General features: G+C 30.0%; 1 protein-coding gene across 1 annotated transcript in view; it reads right to left on the bottom strand.

Annotated features, from left to right (window-relative positions):
* Window positions 1-26,213, bottom strand: part of LOC115890619 (microtubule-actin cross-linking factor 1) — a gene marked incomplete in the record, with an annotated part of 244,898 nt that overhangs the window by 159,955 nt on the left and 58,730 nt on the right. Inside the window, 3 exon segments of the mRNA XM_030910899.1 lie at window positions 9,263-9,433; window positions 14,599-14,688; window positions 14,867-14,923. Coding sequence (XP_030766759.1) covers window positions 9,263-9,433; window positions 14,599-14,688; window positions 14,867-14,923 — 318 coding nt within the window.

The following is a 26,213-nucleotide window of genomic DNA, read 5'->3' as shown; positions in this document are numbered from 1 at the left end:
GCCATAAGCGTTGCAAAAATTCACCACGTCAGTTGAGGGTTAATATATGTATATTTATATTATTATAGTTAATATAACAAGAACAAGATAGAAATGGTCCATTTCAAATCCTTATATTTATTTAAAAGAAGCAAAATATATGTGCAAATAGATTGTTTTGTGTTTTCAATGTATACTCGCAGTATTATTTCCACTGATTTTCATTATTATAAACAACGTTTATAAAACAAATTACCCTTTACTTGTAACAATAAATGAATGAAAATAATAAATTCTAATTTTAGTAAGTTTCCATTCCGGAATCTGCACATCCGTACCAAATTTTCGACCATATGCTCTCATAAGTACCGTAGGCGACCAGAATGTGACTGCTGGATCTACTCTAGCTCTTGCATAACAATTAATATCAATTACAATGTCAAATTTCGGCATACATACACGAAAGTTCTTTGGCTGAAGGGCGAACATGATCTGACCAAAAATGGCAACGTTTTGGGTTGAGACGCGTAGGTGAAGAACTGTACAAATCGGAGATACTGTTTTAGCAGAAAATAAAAATAAATCTGACGTTGTTGATGGAAGATGTAAAAGACGGATTCTAGGTATTTTATTGGTGTCAGTTCGTCGTATAAGGTGATAATTTATTAAGCTGTTCAGAATTAGCCGTGTTCGTATGTGAGTATTAATCAGTAAACGAATAAATATCAATATTATGTATGTTTATAAAAAATACTGACTTTAGACCATGTGGTTTTAGACATTTATAAAAAGATTGTGACTGTGATCTATTATGATCAAATAATGTAAGTACTGTCTTTAAGTTTAAAGTAGTCATATAAAAAAGTCGCTCACACCTATAACTTTTTTATCTTTTTGAGATAAAAAAAAACGAGATTTAGTAGGTACGTTAGTAGGTATATGACATAAATCAGGATTGACTGCCGTATTCAATTGTTTTAGGTCACTTCCCATCTCACTGGAAATAAGTACAATTTTTGATTTTTAAATGATACTGCCGGTAATTTTTTTTTACATCGTTTGATAAAATGACATTCTGAATAGAATGACACATCATATATCAACTTTTGACATTTTCAATTAAAAAATAGCATTTTTATAATAGTATTTAAAGTTAGTTAGGTTAGGTGGCCTGTCCATAAATCCAACGACAATTTGCCTCGAAATGCCAAGTGTGTGCTACCAAATTAGTCGTAAGAAACGAGATTTATAGTACTTATATGACATAAATCAGTGTCGACTGCCGTTTTCAACTGTTTTCGGTCACTTCCTGTCTCACCGGAAATGACTACAACTTTTGATTTTTAAATGGCACATCGGTAATTTTTACTTTATTCGATAGAAAATGACACGATAGAAAAATTATTTTATATTTTAGAAAGTTTGGCGTAGAATTTTGAACATCCTGTATGATTTACAATTACCATATTTATAGCAAAGTGAGTATAGACCATCTGAAGTAAGCACCTAATATAGTTTTGATTTCAGGACAGTTCTGGTATTTCTAATATCTTTTTAAAGACAGGCTGAAAAATATATATTTTTTATATTATAGTGATAGTGGTAATCTCGACCGTACTTCTAAATTTAATGTGGAACAATCATCCCGATCCACTCACACTTTTTTGACCCACCCTGCAGGAGTTAAATAATTTCCTGAAATGCATCCTAGTACATATTTTAGGTTAGCACGTAAACAAAATTCCCAAGTTTTTTATTCTATACAGGGTTGCACGACGCACTATTGCCGAACCCTGTATATTCGATTTGATGATCATTTGAATCAAATGAACAAAAAAACGCTTGGTAATTTTCGAATTATTATTGAGTTATGTCAAGATCTATAAAAATAAATTAATTGACTTTAAAAGCCATGTTACAAAATTGGAAGATTTTTTTTCAAACCCATACAAAAACCAAAGTAATTTAACAAGATTTTCTGTAAGCCCTGATTAACATTCATGTAATCGGCTGGTTATTGGTACCAATTTGAAAGACCACGGGATATTAAGACAATAAAAAGTGAGACACGATATGGAAAAGGTGAAGTCTGTCAGATCACGACTCAATTTTATCGACGGTTGATGGTTTCCACCCGCTGTTGCTAAAAGCCATAATTCCAAAAACGGTAAATGTTATGTCTTTTTAACCGTTCTGATGCCGGTGAAAACGAAAGCGGTGTATAATGACAGACTTCCAACCGATAAATGCCCAATCGATAGACAACTACTACAATAACGTTAAATATCCGGTAATCTTCTAACTGGTGTTGAAGTTCCTGAATAAGAATTAGCTTACCCATTAAGATATATAGAAAATGATCTCTTAAATGATTATCATCATTATCATATCATCATAATTATTATCGTTACTATCATATCATTATCATCATTATCATATCATTATCATATAACATCAATGAACTACAATAAAAACAAAAACATTAAAAATATTATTAAATTTGAGAACCGTAGATTTTGTATGAGTTGATTCATTTATTATATAAATTAAATTAACAAGATAGTAAGCAGTATGCAACAGTCACATAAGAAGAGCCAATTTCATCAAACCTGTTCCCATAAACTTTAGAGAAAAAAAATCAATTAATTAGAATAGAAAAAAAAATCAAAACATAAAATACCTGAAGATAAAGAAGATATAAGGGATACCAATTAAACTTTTAGTTGCGTAATCGATAGCGCGAATTTTAAATTCATTGTTGCCAACCATTGACATATTCAGCGCCGGGCTTCCTAACTGGAATTTACATTTTTCGCTCCGCTGGCAATTCAGGTGGTAGCTCTGCTGTAACAATGTCAAGTTGCCACATTTATTTATTTATCTTCTGACATTGTCATTCGTTTTGACACTTCAGTTTTGTATTAAATGAATTGTGTTGTGATAGTTTAAGCTTAAAAATGTTTACCAACAGACCTTGCAGTCGAACATTGTTCTTTTTAGTACCTCTTTTGGTTCTACGTGTACATGATAAAAGATACAAGCTTAAAAGCCGTTGCAAAAAACTCATCGCAACCTTACTAGAATATTTTGAACGGGAAAGCGGTAGTAATGGCGTTTTATCTCCCTTAAGTGATGTGAAAGAGGTGAGTTTTGTTGATGTAAATAACAACTGTTTATATATTTATAATTAATTTATTTTTGTTTCCTAAAATATTTTGATTAAAAGAAAATATGTAAAAGTGGGCAACGCTGTGCCAGTCAAGCTTAATAGCGCGACTAAAAGTTTATTTGGTATGATCTATACAATCTCCAAATCATATAAAATGCGCTGATGATATTGTCCTAATCGCTAAAAACCTTCAAGAGCTTCAAATACAAATAACGGAAGTGAATACAGCCAGCAATGAAGTATACCTAACATGAACCTAAATAAAATATATACATATAATACAGACATGTACAATGAACAGATAAACCCTATCAGGGCCTTAAGCAATCAATGATATACTGAAACTCCAGAATTAAATCAGAAAAATAAACGGGTATGGCCCTAAAATGAACATGACTTGCCACCTAAAGAGAAGGATCGAAATATAGACTCACTAAATGATACACTAGTACCCAAAAGACAATTAGACAAATTCACTAAATCAGTGAATTATCATCATCATATTTAGAAAAAGCGTAAATGTATACTGATACTGTCAAACTCATTTTCATTTGAATTATAAACCCGTTGGCCAGTATTTAGGCCACTACTACGCTATAAAATTTCTCTGTCAAAGATCTCTTATAAAAGATATTTTAAGAAAAAAATTATACTGTGAATACACAATATTTTATAAAATCACACATATTACACTGTCAAATTCTTCAAAAAACATCTTTTATATAAAATCTTTGACAAAGAAATTTGGCAGTGTAGTAGTAGCCTAAAATTGTCAAAGATTTGTATTATGACTGATTTTATAAAATATTGTAAATTAACACTATCAAATTTTTCTTTTCTAAAAAATATCTTTTATAAAAGATCTTAGACAAAGAAATTTTATAGTGCAATAGTGGCGTTTAATAAATAATTGTAATAATTTTTCTACTTCTAAAATATTTTTAGGTTTTGAAATAACATTAGGTTTTATTTAAAATTTAGCGCTAACGTTCTGCGATAAATGCAGACGTAAATAGTACCTCTCTAATTCTACAACGGTACTTTGTTCAAACATGCAGCTAGTCCTAGTCGCGCCATCTCTGCGACCTCGATCAAACTAAATACAGATTTCTATGCTTACGTAACTTTGCAGAAACGTAAATTTTTACGCTTTAGCAGCAGACCTTTTATAAAAGAGGTTTCTAATATTAACAAGGTATATAATGTTCTAATATGTTTTAATAATAGTAAACTTTTGTGTGATTTAGCTTCGAGTGAAAACATGAACAATCGAAGCCACATAATGATAGCTTACCTTTCGGGTCTACCGAGAGAGGGTGCATTAAAAACATAGGAAAAACACTATTAGGAGTGAAACATCTATCTATTACAAAGCATTCTATTTTTCAATAAAGCCTATTTAGCAAAAAGACTGCTTGACATAATAATTTTACATATTAACGCAAAATTTATAAAATCTTGACAAGTCGCACGCACCCTCAGAACGAAAGCGGCACAACTCAAAATTTCTTTTTCTTTTTTTATTATCATTTTATGTTCATGTAGGTTATATTCTTATACCGGGTGCGTCTCAAAAATGTCTCACCCCTATAACTTTTTTATTTTTTCCCTTAAAAAAAACGAGTTTTGGTATATTAGTATATGACATAAATTAGGATTGATTGACGTATTCAATTGTTTTCGGTCACTTCCTGTTTCACCGGAAATGACTACAACTTTTGATTTTTAAATAGTACCCTCAGTATCTTTTTACTTTATTCGAAAGAAAATAACACTGTGAATAGAATGACATATCATATGTCAACTTTTGACATTTTCGCATATGGTGTATTTGAAATTATAACTTGCGGTTCGTAACAAAAAGTCTGTGGTATCAAACTCGGTATCAAATTATTCGTAAAAAATGCTATTTCCAAATATGCTAATGAACCACCCTCATTCCATTTGAAAAAATTGAGATATGATTAAAAATACGATTTGAGCATTTTCTAATTGGTCAGGACAAGACACTAAAAACATTAGACGATCAAATCTATTTTTCCAAGGCTCTTTGGTTAAGAATTAGTGTTTCTAACATAGCCATGCCACTCTAAATTTTAAAATTCAATTTTTTATTAAGCGAGAAAGTCAAAATTGACATATGATATGTCATTCTATTCAGAATGTCGTTTTCTATCAAATAAAGTAAAAAAATACCGAGGGTGCCATTTAAAAATCAAAAATTTTAGTCATTTTCGGTGAAACAGGAAGTGACCAAAAAGAATTGAATACGTCAATCAATAGTAATTTATGTCATATACTAACATACCAAATCTCGTTTTTTATCTGAAGAAATAAAAAAGTTATAGGGGTGAGCCACTTTTGAGACACACCCGGTACAATAATATAATTATTATATTATTTACTGATTATTAATAGAGAGGATTCAAAGTTAAAGTAAAGTGTTTTGGTGTATTGATGTAAATTACTGATTTATTTTGCTATATTTCTATGTTACATTTCGAAGAAAATTTGATATCAGAGATACCACTATTCGATTTTTGAAAAAGTAATGAATCGGTATTTTAAAAGTACTTGCAACATAGTACTAATTTACCATAACACACCAAAATACCATACGATCGAAAAAAGGGTGTCGAAGACGGCGGGAGAATGACAATCGATTACAACTTTGGCAAGATCAATCCCTAAACGTCATTTACCCGTACTCTCCTTTATTTTTTAATGGCACGTACTGCAGGCCAACTACCTGAAGAAGGTTTTAATTTAACTTTATAGTGAGTAAAAATGATTTTTAAACAGGGTTGGAAAAAATCATGATTTTTTTAAAAAAATCTGAAAAATCAGATTTTTTTAATTTAAATCAGATTTTTTTTTTAATAAAAAACATTATTTAAATCGGATTTCCAAATAATTAGGACTTAATTCCAATTAAATTCCTATCCTAAATGGCTAAATCTTCATAACTCTGCCCACGTTTGGAATTGATTAAAAAAATTATTTGTAACGTTTAATTTGTAAAAATATAACATATTCTACTCGGAGTAAAAATGTACTTTTGTGCCTCCCTGTTTACGCTAGTCCGTCAAACGTACAACTTCGTCAAAAAAAGTATAATTTTTACTCCTTCACAATACACTATTGTTCGGAAATAGTCATAAGTCGAGAATGAAATTAGTATTATCTATTGTCAAAGTGTAAAATAAAAAGATATAAAACAGCATATTTTCTGACAACGATTTGAAGATATAGCCTAACATCAAAAGAACCTTTTTCTGCACTAGAGGTTGCGAATGAAATGTATTCGAACAGCATTTTTTTGTCACTTGTACATAAATTTCAAAATAAATCCCTGCCCTTTAGAAGTCATGGATTCACACGAAATTACCTTAAAAATCGGTCCAACATTTTAATTGATGAATAGATATGTAGTAGGTATATGTGTTGTACAAATCATTTTTTATATAGTTTTAGAACATTTACATTATTTTTTCGATTTATTAAACGTATTTAAACGTTACAATAGCAAGTGTAACATTTTATTTAACGATAGATATAGGTACTTATATGTTATATAGAAATATTTTTTATAGTTTTCTAGGACACATTTTTATAACTTTTACAGTTATTTTTCGATTTATTATAAAGATTTAAAAAAGTTGATTTTTTGATTTAAATCACATGATTAAAATTTAAAAAATCACTTGATTTAAATCACGCTTTAAATCATGATTTAAATCATGCCAACCCTGTTTTTAAATGATTTAATTTAAAATTCAAATGACACCTAGAAATTGAACTCGCGAAAGTTATCATGGATTGTCATTGCCATCTTCGACGCCGTTTTTTTTTTCGATCATACGGTACTACAGTATGTCCCAAGATTGTCTTTACAAGAGGAAAAACTTTTTTATTATTGACATTATGAGAAAAATGCATTCTTCATAAAAATTGTTGTTTGTTCTAAAACGATTAATACCGTTGTAAATTTTTCCAAACATAAAAATAAGGTTGAATTTTTTTCCTAGTTATAAAAATTAAAAGGCATTTCTGGGGTAATATCAATTCGATTTTATTCTTTGATAGGTGGTTATTAATAGTTTTGATTAACGTCATATTCTGTGTTGTTAAAATATCATATGTTCCGATAACTATCATCGCTCTTTCCGTAGCATTGAACTAAATAAATTTTGTGCTTCTTTAACATTTTAAAACGGCAAAAAATATTGCATTAATTAAAATTCTATGAACAACAATCTATCAAAGAATGAATACGAAGTTATATTACCATAAAATCGCGTTTTGATTTTTAGGACAAAAAATTCAATTATATTTTCATGTTTATTTTGAGTTTCCTCTAATCTAAAACGGTATAGAAATTTTAAAAAGTATAAACAGGATTAACGATTTTAGAACAAGCAAAAAATTTTCTGAAGAATATTTTTTTCTCAAAATGTTAACAATAATAAAAGTGTTTCCTTTTGTAAAGACAATCAGGGGACATACTGTATATTATAAAATTTAAACTCTGGATTATCGTTTCACTAACCATGTTAGCTCCATCAACAGGTGATTAAAAGTCCTGTTTTAATTATCTGTTCCAGAGTCCAGAGTTTAATATAGCGTGTTCTAGAAGATTGTGGCAAATAAATATTATTTTCCTGATGTACCGTCAAAGGTTCCAACCTGAACTAATTTTTTTACATATATTTTTTTTTAATGATTCTAATTTAAGTGGGCAGAAATATACACAATTCCTGATCAATTCACAATGTCAAACAGTCTTAAAATAAGAAAAACAAATTTAACATAAAGCTTATCGAACAACAAACAACAAAACACTAAAATAGGAGAATCAAAATCAATTGTGCAACAGAGAAAGAAACAAATTTTACCGAAAATTAACTCAAGGGCAAGTCGCAGCAATTGTCACAACTAAAAATAGCCCATTAATACTAATTTATGTATTGTCATACATAAACAAGACCAATTTCAGGCGAACAGCTTCCCACAAATGCGAGAATAACTATAGATTTTTTCATATTTATTATATTATCGGTTTAACAACAATAATTCGCGTGGGATCGGGCTACTCAGGTAGAATTAATGAAAAAACAATAACTGGGTGTCGAACAGCTGGTTAGTTCAGAATGGTTGATATTATAAATAAATAATTAGTGAATAAAAACAAAAATATCAAAGCTGCCGTTGTCTTTGAATCGAACATAATACCTGCGAATTTGAATTGGTAATAGTTATTATATGGGCGAGAACCTCATGTCTCATTAGCAATGATAATTTTAAGAGGATAATTATAATTTACAATAAAATAACATAAATAAATATAAATACCAATACTGGGTATCACAATATTCAGAGCACATAAAACTACAATGTATTTTTGGAATCAAAACTTTATATAAATAAACACATTTTTTAAGATATTTTAAGAACCGTTGTTCGGATTTGAATGAAATTTGGAGTACCTACGAGTATACCTATGTTTAGCTAATTGCTTTAACATTTGGTCTTCACAAAAATTAAAAAAAGTACGGAAATGGTAAAAACTACCCCCACCCCTACACAAATTTTAGTAAAAATATTTTCCAACTCCACAGACGACCAAACGTTCGTAAAATGGTCCTTCTAGTATTTACTACATTTTTTGTATCTTGAAAGAAAACGCCACCGCGCATACTTTTTGAGGAAAAAATGTTTTTTCGAATCTAACTTACAAAGTAATGTTAAGTTAAGTTATGTAGGCGCGAAAATATAGAATGTTATGTTATTTTCAAAAATGATATTTGACAATAAGCTTCATAAATTTTAAATTAAGTGATGTTCGGATATATTTTTGATTGATGCCCTCTAAAGGACAAACGAAGCACTTTTCTAGAATGGTAAATCGTGTTTAATGAGCATAATTATTTTGATTCCAAAAATACATACTAATTTTACGTTGACGGAATATTGAGACACCCTGTATATAAATATTTTGCTTTGGCTAAACTTCAAAAATTCTAATTTAGTGCAAAAAACTTTCTGGTTCCATTGTATTATTATCATCATTTTAACGCTGAAACGGGTCTTGTTTTTTGAATCGACAAGTCTTACCTGGAAGTGCAGGATGATAGTCCATATCAGACCTAGGGTAAGCTTGGGGTTACCATCGACGATATCTTCCGAACGGATGTTGACAAGCTTGACGTTTTTACATCGAAGAAAATGAAGCGCGGTATCGATATTATGGAGCATGTGGAAGCGCATTTGACCTCTTTCTCTTGGCTGAAAATAAAAAATAAAACAATTATAGTTACATTTTTATACTATAACTAGCATGTACCAGCAACTTCGTTCGCGTCGAATTAATTAACATACAAACTGGATAAAATTTTCTCACATTTAAGGCAAAGAAAAAACAATATGGCGATATTATTATATAACTTGGTAATATTTGAGGGGTAGTTTCATCTCGTTGGAATTTTACTTTCGAAAAATCCGTTTCAAGCAGTTTAAGCAAAATCGTGGTTAAGAAATTACCCAACTTTTTGGAACACCCTGTATAATTTTTTAAAAAATTTCAAAATATGTAAAAAACCAAATAAATTACGCTTGTCCAAGCGTTTTCCCCAAAGACTAACCGTTTTTTAAATAACAAATATTGTAATATTTGAGGGGGGTTTTCACCCTCTTGGAATTTGAGATTTGAGAAACCCCTATCGAAAAAAATTATCGAACCTTTACACCCCACAATCAATCCATTTGCCAAAAATCAGCCTTAAACGTCAAGCAGTTTAAGCAGAATCGTGATTACTCAATGATCATATTTTATAAGACACCCTGTATAAATTTATAAAAAATCTTAAAATATGTAAAGCAACAAAATAAAATATACGTGTTTAAGAGTTTTTCCGAAAAACTCACTGGTTTTTAAATAAAAAATATATTAATATTTGAGGGATAGTTTCACCCCCTTAGAATTCGAGTTTCGAAAAATCCCTTCTTATCGAACTTCTACACCCTAAAGTCAATTTGTTTTCCAAAAATCGGCTTTTTTCGTCAAGCGCTTTAAGCAGGATCATGATTAATCAATGACCAGATTTTTCGAAACACCCTGTATACATTTTTAAAAAATCTTAAAATATGTAAAAAAACAAAATAAAATATACGTGTTTAAGCGTTTTTTGGGAAACTTGACCGTTCTTGAAATAAAAAATATTGTAATATTTGAGGGGTGATTTCACCCTCTTGGAACTGGAATTTCGAAAAATCCCTTCTTATCGAACACCCTAGAATCAACCTGTATGCCAAAATTGAGCTTCTTACGTTGAGTGGTTTGAGCAGGATCGTGATTAATCAGTATGTCAGTCACTTATGGATTTTATACAGGGTTGTTCACCACATACGACACGGAGTATTGTAGCTAAACGATTAGATTTTTACAAATTGTAAGTTTTGGGTTCGTTGAAGGACTATTAGAGCTACAATTTAAAAATATTTTTACAAGATATAGAGTGTCCCATATAAGTAAAAATATTATTAAAAATATTATTATTGTGTTGCAATAATAGAAATTTTACTACCTTATACAGAGTGTCCAAAATATTGTATTAGCTACAAATACTTCGTGTCGTATGTGGTGAACAACCCTGTATATTAGTATAGATATACAAAATATGAAAGAATTGGAAAAAACACGCTTTTGTAGCAGATCAAAGTAAATAGTAAACAATATTTTTTAATTTTTAATGTGTGAGAAAATTTGACTTAAAAACAAAATTATAATTTTAATAATCAAATAAAAATATTAAATAATGAATTGAAAAATTACAAAATAAATCCTGATGTTACAAATTTAAAAAAAAACATGACGAAAACACAAAGGTCCTTTCCGTTTACATTGATATTTAATTAATACTCCTATATCTAAAATCTATTTCATAGATCAAAGACATTCTTTAACAAGAAAATCAATAATCTAAAAATAAACCTAATAATTTAATAAATAATGGTCTATTGAAACGAAATTTATCTCAATAAAACACGTAGATAGACTTAATTGTTGGTATTAATTTTATTACAACAATATCCGAATATTTTATACTCTATTGTTAGATTTCGATAACTACACAAAAACATTTCACGCATGGATAAAAACTGTGTACTCCCTTTAAAACATAAAACAACCATTGGAAAAAGCACAGAAAATACATAATTTAGTTTTCACTCACAATGTATAGGTCAAGGAATATACAGGGTGTCCCAGAATAAGTGAAAATATTTTAAGGAGTGGTAGATCTGGCCAAAAGAAACCTATTTACTTTTTACCATTTTTAAAATAAATGGAAAATAACCGAGTTATTTAACTTTGAAAACTTAAAAAAATATTGGCAAAATTTTGAGAGTCGCGTGTCGAAAATGCCAAGCAATTACTAGAATTCCTATCTCACACTCTTGTTTTTGTGAATAAACACCAAAATAATTGATATTTCTATTTGAATAATAAACATTTACATTTACTTAGAACAAGTTTTCTGTGTTGAGTAAAATCTCAAATGAATTAGATAACCTAAAAATTCAATCAGGTGATCTGTTTAAATTTAGGTCAAACATTGACTATTTACATATCTAATAGAGGGCGCTGATTCTAAACTGTTCATTATTTAGTTTCATTATTTCACTTTACTAAACTGTAAAAAAGTGTAAAAAAGATATTTAAAATATAGTAGACGTTGCACTATGGCTTAACAGTAACCTACAATGAAACTTAAAAATGTTAACTTCTAACAGACATAGACAAAATGTGGATAACGTAGGAGGTGGCAACATTGCATTCTTTCGAAGCACTATAAAGAAATTTCCGGAAACTGAACAAGCGGCACTCAAAAGTTTTTCAATATTTTCCGGAAAATGTCAAGAAAATATAAAATTTTCAACAGTTTTCGCACAAAAAAATAAGGGCGTGTTTCTGGGGTCGAACTAATCTACCAGTTAAAATACTTGCAGTTATTTCTGGGACACTCTGTATAGCGTACCTACATATTGTAAAAATTATTCATTTTGAAAATGGCGCTATTACAAAGTAGGTACTTACACCAAAAAAATATTAATAATTTGCAATTTTACAATTTTGAGGAGGTTTAAATCTGAAGAAAATTTAATCTAAAATTTTGTTATACAGGGTGTCCCAGAAATAAGTGCAAGTATTTTAAGGGGTGGTAGATCTCGATAAAAGGAACATATTTTCTCTTTATCGTTTTTCAAATAAGTCCAAAATAACGGAGTTATTTTACTTTGAAAATTTCTAAAAAAAAATGATTTTTTGCTAATATTTTAAGAACCACTGGATCTTTTCTGGATTTTCTTTCGTGTAAATAATCTAATACCTATGTTGCCATATTATCAAGAAATTATGTTTTTTAACTAAAAACTAAAAAAAAAAAAATTTTCAAAAAATGTCGAATTTTCAATTTTTTTTTGCGAAAAAAACCTCAGACGTGTTTCTAGGGTTGAATTATACTACCAGTTAAAATACTTGCATTTATTTCTGGGATACCCTGTATATCAAAAAGTACTCTACTATAAAGACATGATGCTATAATATACAGGGTGTTTCAAAACAAATGCGAAAAACTTTAGGGGGTGATTCCTTGTTCAAAATAAAAGGTAGTTTGCTTTATAAACGTTGGGTCAAAAGTCAACCATTAGGGAGATATCGCGGTACAAAGATGGCGGAAAAATAATGTTTTTATTTTTTATCTTGAAAACGAAAAGAGATAGACTAATGAAATTTTATGGAAGCATTACTGTTATGAAAACACACTTTCAGGTAATTTTTTACTTTTTAAAATGAGTGGAAGGGGTTGAAATAAACTACCCCTATCATTCTTGTTAACGAAATTTAAAGAAAAATCTTATCAAACACATGCAAATGCTTTAATTTGGATAGTTTAGTTTGTCTAGAAACTTTTTATCTCTTGTGTTTTTGATAAAACTCACCGATTTGAAATTAAAAATAAAATGTAAAGCATTACATGTCAGGACAAAAACATTTTTAGATTAAGAATCTAGTGATAATAACGATAATAATAATCATCTAGATAATAACGTATTGCAATAGAGTAATGTCAAATAAAATAATATTAGGAACATCCTAAAAAGTAACAGCGGCCGACTAGATTTTTTCCTAAAAAAATTACAGCAGCCCGCTAGATTCTTTATCAGAAAATGTTTTTTGTCCTGACATGTAATGCTTTACATTTTATTTTTTAATTTCAAATCGGTGTGTTTTATCAAAAAAATACAAGAGATAATAAACAAACTAAACTATCCAAATTAATTTTTTTGCATGTGTTTGATAAGATTTTTCTTTAAATTTCGTTAACAAGAATGATAGGGGTAGTTTATTTCAACCCCTTCCACTCATTTTAAAAAAGTGAAAAAATTACCAGAAAGTGTGTTTTCATAACAGTAATGCTTCCATAAAATTGTATTAGTCTATCTCTTTTCGTTTTCAAGATAAAAAATAAAAACATTATTTTTCCGCCATCTTTGTACCGCGATATCTCGCTAATGGTTGACTTTTGACCCAACGTTTATGAAGCAAACTACCCCTTATTTTAAACAAGGAATCGCCCCTGAAGTTTTTCGCATTTGTTTTGAAACACCCTGTATAATACTAAGTATATTTTTAATATGAATAAGAATTGTATGGCAAATCCAATAAGAAAAATAATTATGACAAAGACATATCATAAAAATTCACCTAAAAAGCAAGAAAAACTAATGAATTGTTATGTCTTTCTCTGTATTCATTCATACAAACAACTTAGCAGATTTCATTCATCTAAAATGTCAGTCATTCATCACATCACATATCTAATTTGGAACACGAACCTTGCCCTTGAATACGTTCACTTAATGAATATTCAAAGAAACTATCATGCTTTTTGCTTTTCATTATTCTCGCTACATATTTAATTAGATTATAATGTCCGGTGTAAAGAAAATTGTAATTGTTTTTCCAGTTATTTTTTTTTTAATTATGCATTAAAAACAGGAAAAATAGGATTGTGTATTTTATGAAAATTCTGTTTCATTTTGATTGCAGTAAATAGATAATGTATAATTAAGGAATATATAGAAGAAATGTATAACAAAAGTTTATAAATTTTTATATAAAAAATATCTAAAAAAATAAATCTATAAGAAATGTAGATTCTAAAAATTTATGTTGTCAGTGTGATAATAAATCGTCCTGTTTTTCTTAATTTCAAGTCAAAGAACATGTCAAATTTTTTAATAATTATTTTGCATACTAATTTTTAAATATTTTTATGAGCTTCATTTTTAAGAGCAAATGTACCATGAATATAATGACGTGATGGTCAAAAATAAAGCAAAGTTGATACATATTAGAATGCAGTTTTACGTAAAATATACCAACTTACCAGTTGTTCGCCAGTTAAAACTTCCAAGAGAGATATTAGGTTATGTCCATCGCGTAAGTCTTCGAAAAGATCTCTAATATTTCGTCTAGCCTGTAACAAAAAAATAAAAAAATCAATATGGTATTAAAACATGAAAATATAAAGAACTACACACAAAAAAAAAGGAAAAATCAAACAATAATAAGTAAAACACAAAAGAATAAAAAAAAATCAAACAAAAATATGCATATCGAAAAAAAAAACTGCACGAATGTCTAAGTAGACTTACGGGGGCACAACAGGGGCTGTTGTTCACAATAACACACACATGAAGACAGGTGTAAGTCTGAAATATGAAAAATAATGTTCATTAAACATACAATTTGATTTTCTACAATTCGTATACAATTTTTAGACAATAGATTATTTTCTATAATAGTTTGAGTTTAAAAAACAAATTATTTTGATGTAATAATTATTAAAATTAAACACCTATTCCTTGCAACCATGCACAAGATGTAAAAGTTTCTTTCCTTCATTCGTGTACAAATCTCAATTAAACGCAGTAACCGATAGGTACAAGGTAAGAAGTAAACAATTCCCATATTAGGTGGCATGAATTTAACAGCAATAACAAAAATAAAACTCAACAATCAATTGAAAAGCATTTACATGCTTTTAAGGAATAAGGAAATCTTTGAAAAAATGTGACAATTTCTGTTTCTGTACTGCGGAAACATTTATTGCGTTATAAAAAAATCATTTGCATTACTGATTTAAGAAAAAGGATACTTGTATGTGTACTAAGAAACGTATACATTTGAGGAAGTTATCTCTTGTTTATAATTGATTGGTGTTTTTTTTTTAAATTCAATGATATGATACAGTTCCTTTGTATCAATTTGAAAAATTAACAAAGAAAATACAAAGTGAATCTTAAATAAGTGTAAATATTTTCAGGGCTGGTAGATAGATATCGATAAAAGAAACCTATTTTATCTTTACCGTTTTTCAAAAAAGTCCAAAATATCCGAGATATTTTCCTTTGAGAATTAAAAAAATATATATTTCTCGCTTGCATTTTGAGAACCGCCAGATCTTTTCTGTTTTATTTTTCTTGTAAATTTAATCTACTACCTATGTTGCTATATTATCAAGATATTATGTTGTATATTATGTTGTAGACGTGTTTCTGGGGTCGAAATATATCACCCCTAAAAATATTTGCACTTATTTATTAGACTCAGACTTATTATCAGACAACTTTGTTATAAATTTTCATCTAACCAATTATTTATCACCATTTATAGTGACGATATCAATATCACACATTTTGAGAGTGGAATGAGATGGCGCTCGACAGCACCAAAATTATAAAAGAATAATCTACTATTTAGAATTAAATCTAGGCAGTGCACTTAAGAATTAAAGTATTTAATGAGTAGAATAAGTTGCAATTTTCAAGTCATTATAATTATAGAAATAAAAATGTCATCTTGGTATCACCAAACGCTGCTTCTAGGGATTCATCAAGTCAAGTAGCTTGTTGTTTTTAGAAACTATTTGACTTGACTTAAAAAACCAAATATTTGAGAACCTCACTACTTGACTTGACTTGATTATCAATCGTTACTACTTGACTTGATATCAAGCGGTTTCAAGCTACTTGATATTACTTGATTGCATCTTGTCGCATTGCGCATCCTAGAATAGTGATTGGACATCGGTCATTTGACATGGATCACTTAATATTATGGATGCTGATAAAACATCGGTTAAAAAATATCGAAACCAAATATTTTAGAACCTCACTACTTGACTTGACTTGATTTTCAATCGTAACTACTTGACCTGATATCACGCAGTTTCAAGCTACTTGATATTACTTGATTGCATCTTGTGGCATTGCGCATCCTATAATAGTGATTGGACATCGGTCATCTAACATGGATCACTTTATGGATGCTGATAAAACATCGGTTAAAAAATATCGATGTTTTAAAACATCATAATGACACTAATAAAACTAAAATTCTTGACCCTTTAACGGCGTAGTAGTTACAAGTATGAAGTGTGTCCAAAATGCCTATCATATGGCCAAACCATATGTAGATAAAGCACTTGACCGAATCATAATCTACCTTTTGATATGATTTCCTTGCTTTTTAAAAAACGACGTATCAGCAAAAAAAAAGAAGAGACATTTGTAAATTAAGTGATACTAATATGAAATCTCAAAACATTTGCATACAAAATGGTTAAATTATTTTAATCCGTGATTCTCGTTAACAATAGAATTTAGTTTTTTCAATAAAGTTTATTATTGCAGGATTTTGTGGTTGATTAAAAATATCAAATGAAACTTAATACAATGTGAAGTAATCAAGTAGCTTGACAAAAATCATGAAGTTGTGAGCAATTACTTGACTTTTCAAGTACTCGAAATTGTAACTACTTGACTTGAACTTAAAAGTCAAAGTCTTGAAAAGTCAAGTAACTTGAAAGTCAAGTCAAGTAGTGAAACCCTAGCTGCCTCCCCCAACTATATCCAATCGCAAGCATTAATACAAGCACAATGCGTTATTTGAACGTAATTTTTAATAATCATATTTTATTATACATTATAATCATTTTTTTTTACTTAATGAATAATGAAATTTCGGTATTTTCAGTTTTTCCTTCCTATAAAAGCTAAACACTAGGGTTTCCGGAACCGGTGATTTCAGAGCTACAGCTAATTTCTATTCAATGATGGCGCACCTCGTCCATCGGCATGCAGGACATGGTTTTCAAAAGTAAAATCGATAAAGAATTGAGTTTTTAATGAAAATAACATCAAAATTATCAAAATTTTTAAAGTATAACAATCTGTGGTATAACATCAAATTTTATTCCAGTAATCAGTCGTGAATAAAATTTGATGTTATACCACAGATTGTTATACTTTAAAAATTTTGATAATTTTATTCCAGTAATCAGTCGTGAGTCGGAGCCACAATAGGCCCTCGCGGCCTCAGTGGAGGGTCCCCTATGGGACCCACTCTTAGTCAAATACAAAATACAATCAGTCGTGAGGAAATTAACATGAACACAAACATGAAAGCAAGCGAAGAAAAAAAACGTTCACATAAAACAATATAAACGAACTTAATTAAATTTGAAAAAAACACCTTACATTTTTTAATTAAAAATGCGAATATTTATAAAAACATAATATGAAATACCGTATGATAAAAAACGGCCTCAAAACGGTTGAGGAACAATCAATAATAATTTTGGATATGTCCATCTCTAAAACTTGTTAAAATTAATACTAACTATAGAAAGAGTAGAAAAGGATGGAACTTTTCCAGACACACAATTCTATTTCAAGAAAACTATTTTTTTCTCGAATTTTAAAATAAACTATTAAAAATCGTTTTTACTCAATATAAAAATAATTTACAACCTTCTTAAAGTCAACTGGCAGTAAGGGCCCATTAAGAGAGAATATTGCTTAAAAAATTCCTTAAAAATAAATCTAAAATACCAACAGATTGGTGCCAAATCAATTGACGCCACTAAATCCATGCACATCTAAAGCAGCCTTCATTAATATGCATGAACTCGAAGCAACTCGAACGAGATTGTTTTCCAACAATAGATTTATCAATTAATTGATGTTTATATCTGAAGCTCGCCTACAAATTATGCAGTAAAATTGGTCATGCGTAAGACTTTTCGTGACTGTCTTTGTTTTAGGCCTTGCATTCGGCCCCAATATGGCGACACAACGTGCTATCGCAGCATCTAAGAAGAAAGAACCGACAAGAATAGGAATTGAATTCAAACGGAGCAGTTAGGCTGTGTAGGGTGACATTGATTGTGTACCCGGAAAGCTTAAAATGTCACTGAGATTGTTTAATTTCTACTTACAAAGATTTAGTCACGTTTTACAAAACGTCAGTTTTACAAAAAAATATATTAAGTATACCGTTTGTTGCATCGAAACGGGGGACATAGGAAATGCCATCTAAATTTTGAAAACGTCAAATATTATCTCCCCAGATAATTTTATACAAAAATGGTATGAGACTTTTATGAAGAAGCGTTAAAGTTGTACTGTGTAAAAAAAATTATAATACGGCCCAGAGAAAGCTATAATTAAAATAACAGCAAAAATATGATTTTGTCATTGTAAAATTCGATGTCACATTTTTTTGTGTACAAAAATTTATGTGGTTTGGAAAAGGTGGTTTCTGAATTGGAATGATTATCTACAAAAGAATTATGACATGTTTGCTGTTCATTACTCACGATCACTCGTAGGCCTCGCTCTCTCATAGCACATACATCCACAATAATTAAAGGGATAGGGCTAGTTGGGGTAATGGTAAACAAGGGCAATTGTAAACAGGTCCAATAACTTTTAAATTTAGCGGGTAGGGAATAAGTCGACTAGCTACAGTGCCCACATCTTTGGTGTGTATTGACTCGATTAAATGAGTTTCTAGTACTTTTTTATGGTGCAAAAACATTTTTTTTGGAGTGCTTAAAACTTGTAAAACATTAGAACCTTAGCGAAATTTTGTTTAAAAATTTCAATTTGTGAATAACCTAAGATAATTTATATACATAGTGGTTTCATTTAGTGTTGTATTAGTAAAATGCATGTTAAAATTTGAGATTAACTTACGGGAAATAAAGTATAGAGGTGTTTACAAATGCCCCAGTAAAATAGGATTCCCGGGCAATTGTAAACTTGATTTTGGGGTAATGGTAAACACTGTTAACACTGATAAGCTCCAAGACAGATATGAAAAAGACCAAAAAAAAAAGAAACGTTAAAAATGAATTGGTTAGGTTTGTAGTAAGGAAGATAATATATTCGTTTTCGGGAAAGACAGATGTTTTTGAAAAACCTTAATATTTTTTGTACACTTTTGATGAAACAGTAATAAATAATTTGTCTTCATATAACAAAATGTTTTATTTTGTCTCCATTGGGAAAATTGTAAACAATTAAACGCATTGATAAACTTATAACCCAATTAAAAACAAACTTGTATAGTTTTTGGTTCATTATTACCCCATTTAAAAAATATGTTTACATTTACCCCAAAATTTGATTTTCCTATGGGGTAAATGTAAACAAATTTTTTTTGGAACCTATTGCAAATTTCTAGCTGTCCATCAAAGCACCTATTAAGGCTGTATTCCGTTGCAAAACCAGGCTAACCAGACCGGTAAACTACGGTAAAGAGCGGTTCCTGAAAAACATCGGTTTGATACGGAACGGTTTGGTAAAATACTGAAAATTGGCAAAATACTGGAAACGTCAAATAACGTTTTCTTAATTTCAATACCTCTATTATAAACGTTATCTTTTATGCATTATTAATGTACCTATTCTCTGCTTTTACGTTTGCTTCTTCTTTTCAACGGAGTTTAATATTGAAAAGTACTTTATTAATAAACTGTTAAACTCGTTAGACAGCTCAAATGAAGATTTGCAAGTCCAATATTAAAACAGATCAATAATAAATAAACAAATCTAATCAATATTTATATTTTTATAGCTTACAAAACATTCACGATTACTTGTTGTCTTGTTCTTCGTGTTTTTTTAAATATTCCTGACTTTAAGAAACAATGGCTGCATGATAAGTTTAAATGGTCCTAAAAAGTCATTATATTTAGTTAATGAAATTTATTTACCTTTACTGCCTACCTCCATTGCTTTTGGATGTAAATACAAAATATATGTTTTATTAAAGTTACTCTGATATACTAATATATCAGTGTAACTTTAAAACTAAATCCTTTGAAATCAAATATAAACATAAAAAATATTTACAACAGAAAAGGCGAAGGTGCTGGGTTAAACGTAGTCTCTACTAAGAACACGGAGGGGCGCTTTGACCCAAAATTTTACTATTAAGTTTCATATCTATCTTAATAGAAGATTATTTTCTTTTATCTATGGTTATAACCGAACTTTTCAGGAACCGTGTTCCGTAATAAAAAAAACTTTCAGGAAACAGATAGAAACGAAACATAAAACCATAACCAAGGTAAGCAACGGAATACAAAAGTGTGTTAAAATATACCCTTTTAGAATATTCAGCGCAAACGTCAAAGTTTCAAAGATATACCTTGTTAAAATTATTTTTGTTAAAATCGTTTACCATTACCCCAACTAACCCTAATCGAAATATTTGTAACATATAAGGAACTTTATTACTAACTACTACTACTACTACTAATACGAATTAATAAAATGTTTACATAATTCCCCATTCACAGCCAAACAATACCCCAAATGATTGTGAAATTCACGCCTCACAATACAAAACTGTTAAGGGGAGAATCTTTAGCCTTCCACAGAGGTGTCGTTTTCACTGCATCTAAATTTCTGTATTTAATATGCCCATAAAGACGGTTTTTGAGTGTGCTCCATAGGAAGAAGTCGTTCGACGAAAAATCCTGTGATCTTTTCCTACTCTATACCTAATAAACAAAAGTCAATGTTTTTCTTTTCTTCAACATGAAGAATATTGGAGTCATTGCTATTTTGTTCTTGTTCAATTATTTTTGTCTTCACACTTCCATGTGCTTCAACTTTTGTGCCTTTAGTTTGAAACCTCCGGTTTATTCTTTAAATTGTTGAGTTATTCGATATATGCTTTCCGGAGATTGAGCTGCGAACATATCTAACACAGCGGGAATACTATTTCCAGCAATATGCCGTTTAACCATCGTTACTTTTTCAGAAGTTGCGAAATTCATATTTATTTTATACGAAATTATTCTGTTTGGCACCTTCAAATTTTTGTAAACAAAATGTGACATCGAATGACACAATCACATTTTTGCTGGTATTTTAATTGTAGCTTTCTCTGAGCCGTATTATAAATGTTACTAATTTGAAGGTAGATTTTTGCAAATAACTTTGAATAACAACAAACTAATACAACTTTTGCATAAAACCTGGTGAGATAATATTTGACCTTTTCAGAATTAACATGGGATTTCCTACGTCCCGTGTTCCGATGCACCACACAGTATAAAATAGATTATTAAAAGAGTTAGTTCCTTCAATACTAATCTTGAAACGGTGTAAAAATTAGAAGAAAATCTACCGAATAGTGAAAATGGGATTAAGAATTTTCGTAATGCTTCAAGGAATGTTAAATAGGATAAAATCTGCGCTAGAATTCTGCTTGGCGTGGGACATATTGCGATATGGCTGGTCTTATATGGCGTTCGAAGAATTTATTTACAGATATTTATTCTGAAAATTATCGTACAGAGTTCGTTAAGATTTTTCTAATTAGTTACTAAGGTATTTATATATACGAACGACTCTATCCGTACAAGTAGGTGATAAAATGTGTTTTAATGGGAAAAACACCTGTCTCAAAGTTTTTTTTAAAAATACAGTAATGATTTATTTACTTCATATCACCGTTTATTTCAAATAAAACTTATTATTTTCTGTTGTTTTTATTATTGAGATATTTGATTATTGAACACTGATTGATGAAGAAGTAATTAACCAAATATTAAGTTCGGGCAAAATTTAAAGCATATTCATCAATGAAAATCAATTCTCGTGGAGAATTCAATGTAAGCCTTGTAAAATCAAAATTAATTAAAACCAAAATATCCCAAGTATTGAAAAAGGACAGTGGTGGCCCAGTTTAAATAATATCAATCTCAATTGGACATAATTGTCTATCAATAAGTTTGTTTGTTGATGACTTTGTTTTTAACAGTTAACCGTTCTGATGATGGATGTATTTGAATATGTATTCGATATGGGTCTCGTGTCAAATCACATCTCCATCGTCCTACTTATAATTTTTTTAAAGATAATTCTGACAAACATATTTTCGATGGTATGGCATACCCTCTACTCGGTTAGTGTTTTCATTAATTTCGAAAAATCAACACAAATCTCGAGATAGTAATGAAAACTTTCCTCCGAGATATACTAACTAATTTACGACCACAACAAAAAGTAGGCGCACTCTTTTATTTTAAAAATAAAAAAATATAGTAAACATTCTAAAATACCAATTTGTTCTAACGTGCTAACCTTCAAGAGCAGTAAAATATATACAGGCTTTTTCACCACATACGAGACTGAGTATTGCAGCTAAACGATTAGATTTTGACAAATTGTAAGTTTTGGGTTCGTTTAAGGACTATTAGAGCTACACTTTAAAAATATCTTTACAATATTACGAGAAATTTATAATAATATTATTTTCAAATCTAAAATATCAGTATTCCATATATTGATAAATGAGTTCTAAATTATAAGAAAATTAATTTTCTACGAAAACTTGAAGAGATAAGTAAAGTTGGTATTATAGAATTTGATAAAAAATTAAATATACATTTAAATTAAACAAGTTATTGCCGTTTAAAGCTAGTAATTATTTAAAATAAATTTTTAGATACTCTGTATAATATTTCAAAAACGGTAAGTTTAAAATGCGGTAAAATTTAATCAAATTTACCTTTATTTTAATCTTAGAAACTAAAAGTGTAATAATCTACAAGGTGTTCCATTTAAAAAAGAATAAAACTTTGATATTTTTTATTTATTTGGGACACTCTGTATCTTGTAAAAATATTTTTAAATTGTAGGTCTAATAGTCATTTAACGAACCCAAAACTTACAATTTGTGAAAATCTAATCGTTTAGCTACAATACTCCGTATCGTATGTGGTGGTTATTATTCACCTATATCTGTATGTAATTTCGCAATGTAAATATATAGTTTATATATTTTTTTAATTTTGAATTACTCCTTTGTTCCTTCAAATTCGTAAGTAAGCCAAAATGTTGTCAGAAGCGGATGATTACGAAGAATAGTAATTTTAGTTAGTACTCCACTAGAACTTAAAAAAAGCTACGGAAAAACTAAAAGCAGAAGAAATGAGATAAGAAGACGAGTAAGGGAAATGTAAGAGGGAAGTAAAGATCAGTGATGGGCAAATGCAAGTAACAACAAATTCCTTGGTCTTGGTCTTGTAGGGTCCAGATATGGTCTTGTAGAATATAGAATGCATGGGAGAAGGATTAGTTACCGCGACCGAATTTTTACAGATCTATTGTGTCCCCCTTTCTTGAGTTATATAACTCATCACACAATCTTAGGGCTTTGACAAAAGCCAGTATCTGAGATGGTTTTACAGAAGTAAATTCTCCATCTTCGATATCAGTGGTACCAAAGTTCATGGCACAAATGGTTGTCGTCTCGGCGCATTCAGTTATGAGGTGTTCTGATGTTTCCCAATTTTTCTCACAGAATCTGCATTCGCCATTATTTCTTAGCTTCAATCTGAGGAGATAGTGTCCTGTTAAAAACGCCGTGACAATTCTGTCCAAAGATTGTTCTTACTACATCAAGGAAAATCTTTAATTTTTTTGAAATGGGTTTTCTTTGATTTTCCTTGGTCGTAAATTATTAGAGTGTTTTAGACCTTTGGAGGAATCCTATTCCAGGTTGCGGATAGAGTATTTCATGTTTTTGAGTTCTGCTTTAAGTTGGTTTCCATTTGGGCAGCAGAACGGTTCTTGGCCAGTTAGTGGAGTGTTGCCACAGACTCCTTTTCTAGCTAGATCATTTGCGTTTTCATTGCCTATATATCCTTTGGTGGGATGGCACCCAGAGTAGGAAGACTTTATTATCTTCATCAGTTATGGAGTTGGTCTTGTTATAAGACTCTTGCAAGTCTTGCACTTATTTAATAGATTTTCATTGTTATCGTTTTTAATTATCTATGAAAAATTGGCGCCGGGAGACACGTATAACCGCCCATACTAAAATCTATACTAATATATAAAATCCTTAAGTGACTGACATACTGATTAATCACGATCCTGCTCAAACCACTCAACGTAAGAAGCTCAATTTTGGCATACAGGTTGATTCTAGGGTGCTGAGGTTCGATAAGAAGGGATTTTTCGAAATTCCAGTTCCAAGAGGGTGAAACCACACCTCAAATTTTAGAATATTTTTTATTTAAAAACGGTCAAGTTTCCATTTTATTTTGTTTTTACATATTTTAAGATTTTTTAAAAATGTATACAGGGTGTTTCTAAAAATCTGGTCATTGATTAATCACGATCCTGCTTAAAGCGCTTGACGTAAAAAGCTGATTTTTGGAAAACAGATTGACTTTAGGGTGTAGAAGTTCGATATGACGGGATTTTTCGAAACTCGAATTCTAAGGGGGTGAAACTATCCCTCAAATATTAAAATATTTTTTATTTAAAAACCGGTGAGTTTTTCGGTAAAACTCTTAAACAGGTATATTTTATTTTGTTGTTTTACATATTTTAAGATTTTTTATAAATTTATAAAGGGTGTTTCATAAAATATGACCATTGAGTAATCACGATTCTGCTTAAACTGCTTGACGTTTAACGCTGATTTTGGCAAACGGATTGACTGTGGGGTGTAGAGGTTTGATAAGGAGGGGTTTCTCGAATCTCAAATTCCAAGAGGGTAAAACGCCCCTCAAATATTACAATATTTGTTATTTAAAAACGGTTAGTCTTTCGGGAAAACGATTGGACAAGCATAATTTATTTGTTTTTTTTTACATATTTTGAAATTTTTTAAAAATCATACACGGTGTTCCAAAAAGTTGGGTAATTTCTTAACCACGATTCTGCTTAAACTGCTTGACGTTAAAAGCTTGTTTTTGGCAAACGTATTTTCGATAGTCAAATTCCAACGAGATGACACTACCCCTCAAATATTACCAAGTTATATAATAATATCACCATATTGTTTTTTCTCATGCTGACATAAATGTGAGAAAAAATTTTATCCAGTTTGTATGTTAATGGCAATTCTTGCTTTGCTTTATCATTACCATTACAAATGATTAATTCGACGCGAATGAAGTCGCTGGAACACGCTAGTACTAAAATATATTAATAAAAAGTTGGTAGGCAGTCCTTTTAGTTTCAAAGTAAAGGAATTTTTCCAATTCTGGTCCGCGGTTATGTCCCCTATCCGTCACCTGGAGTCGCGTCCGATGGGAGTTTGGAGTTCTCCACACGGATTTTCTCAAAAACGGACTACGGAAACACGGAATATCTCAAAAGCTGCGACTTTGACTGATTTTGATGTTATTACAAATTTTGTTGCAAATATTATTCCTAATTTTAAATTGAAAACCGCGTTTCGCTAACTACTGTTATTTTGGAGTTACAATTTTTTAAAATGTTTAACCCCCTCCCATACCCCCTTACCAACCCCCCCACCCCCACCAAAAACTAATGGCCAGATTCTCGGGTATTATTATTATATAAAACAGTATTTTTGTGCCAAATTTGATTAAAATCGGTTTAGCGGTTTTTGAGTTATCATGTTACAGACGGACAGACAGACAGACACCATGAAAATATTTTGTATTTAGGTCATTTATGACCCAAATAACTCATTTTCAGTGAAATTAAAAAAACCTTTTCTTTTGTCGATCTTAATAGCCTACCATACCTGTAGGTAGGATCGGCTAAAAATGAACTGATAAACAAAAACGCGTAAAAATAATGCAAGATCGTAAAACCGAAAGAGTCTTGCATGCTAGGTCTTGGTCTTGTAGGTAGAAAGCTTGGTCTCATCTTG

Source organism: Sitophilus oryzae, unplaced genomic scaffold, assembly GCF_002938485.1.
Source record: "Sitophilus oryzae breed Bouriz unplaced genomic scaffold, Soryzae_2.0 scaffold_89_pilon_pilon, whole genome shotgun sequence".
NCBI lineage: Eukaryota > Metazoa > Arthropoda > Insecta > Coleoptera > Curculionidae > Sitophilus > Sitophilus oryzae.
Note: the sequence above shows the minus strand (reverse complement) of the source record. Positions and strands in the feature narration are given on the sequence as shown.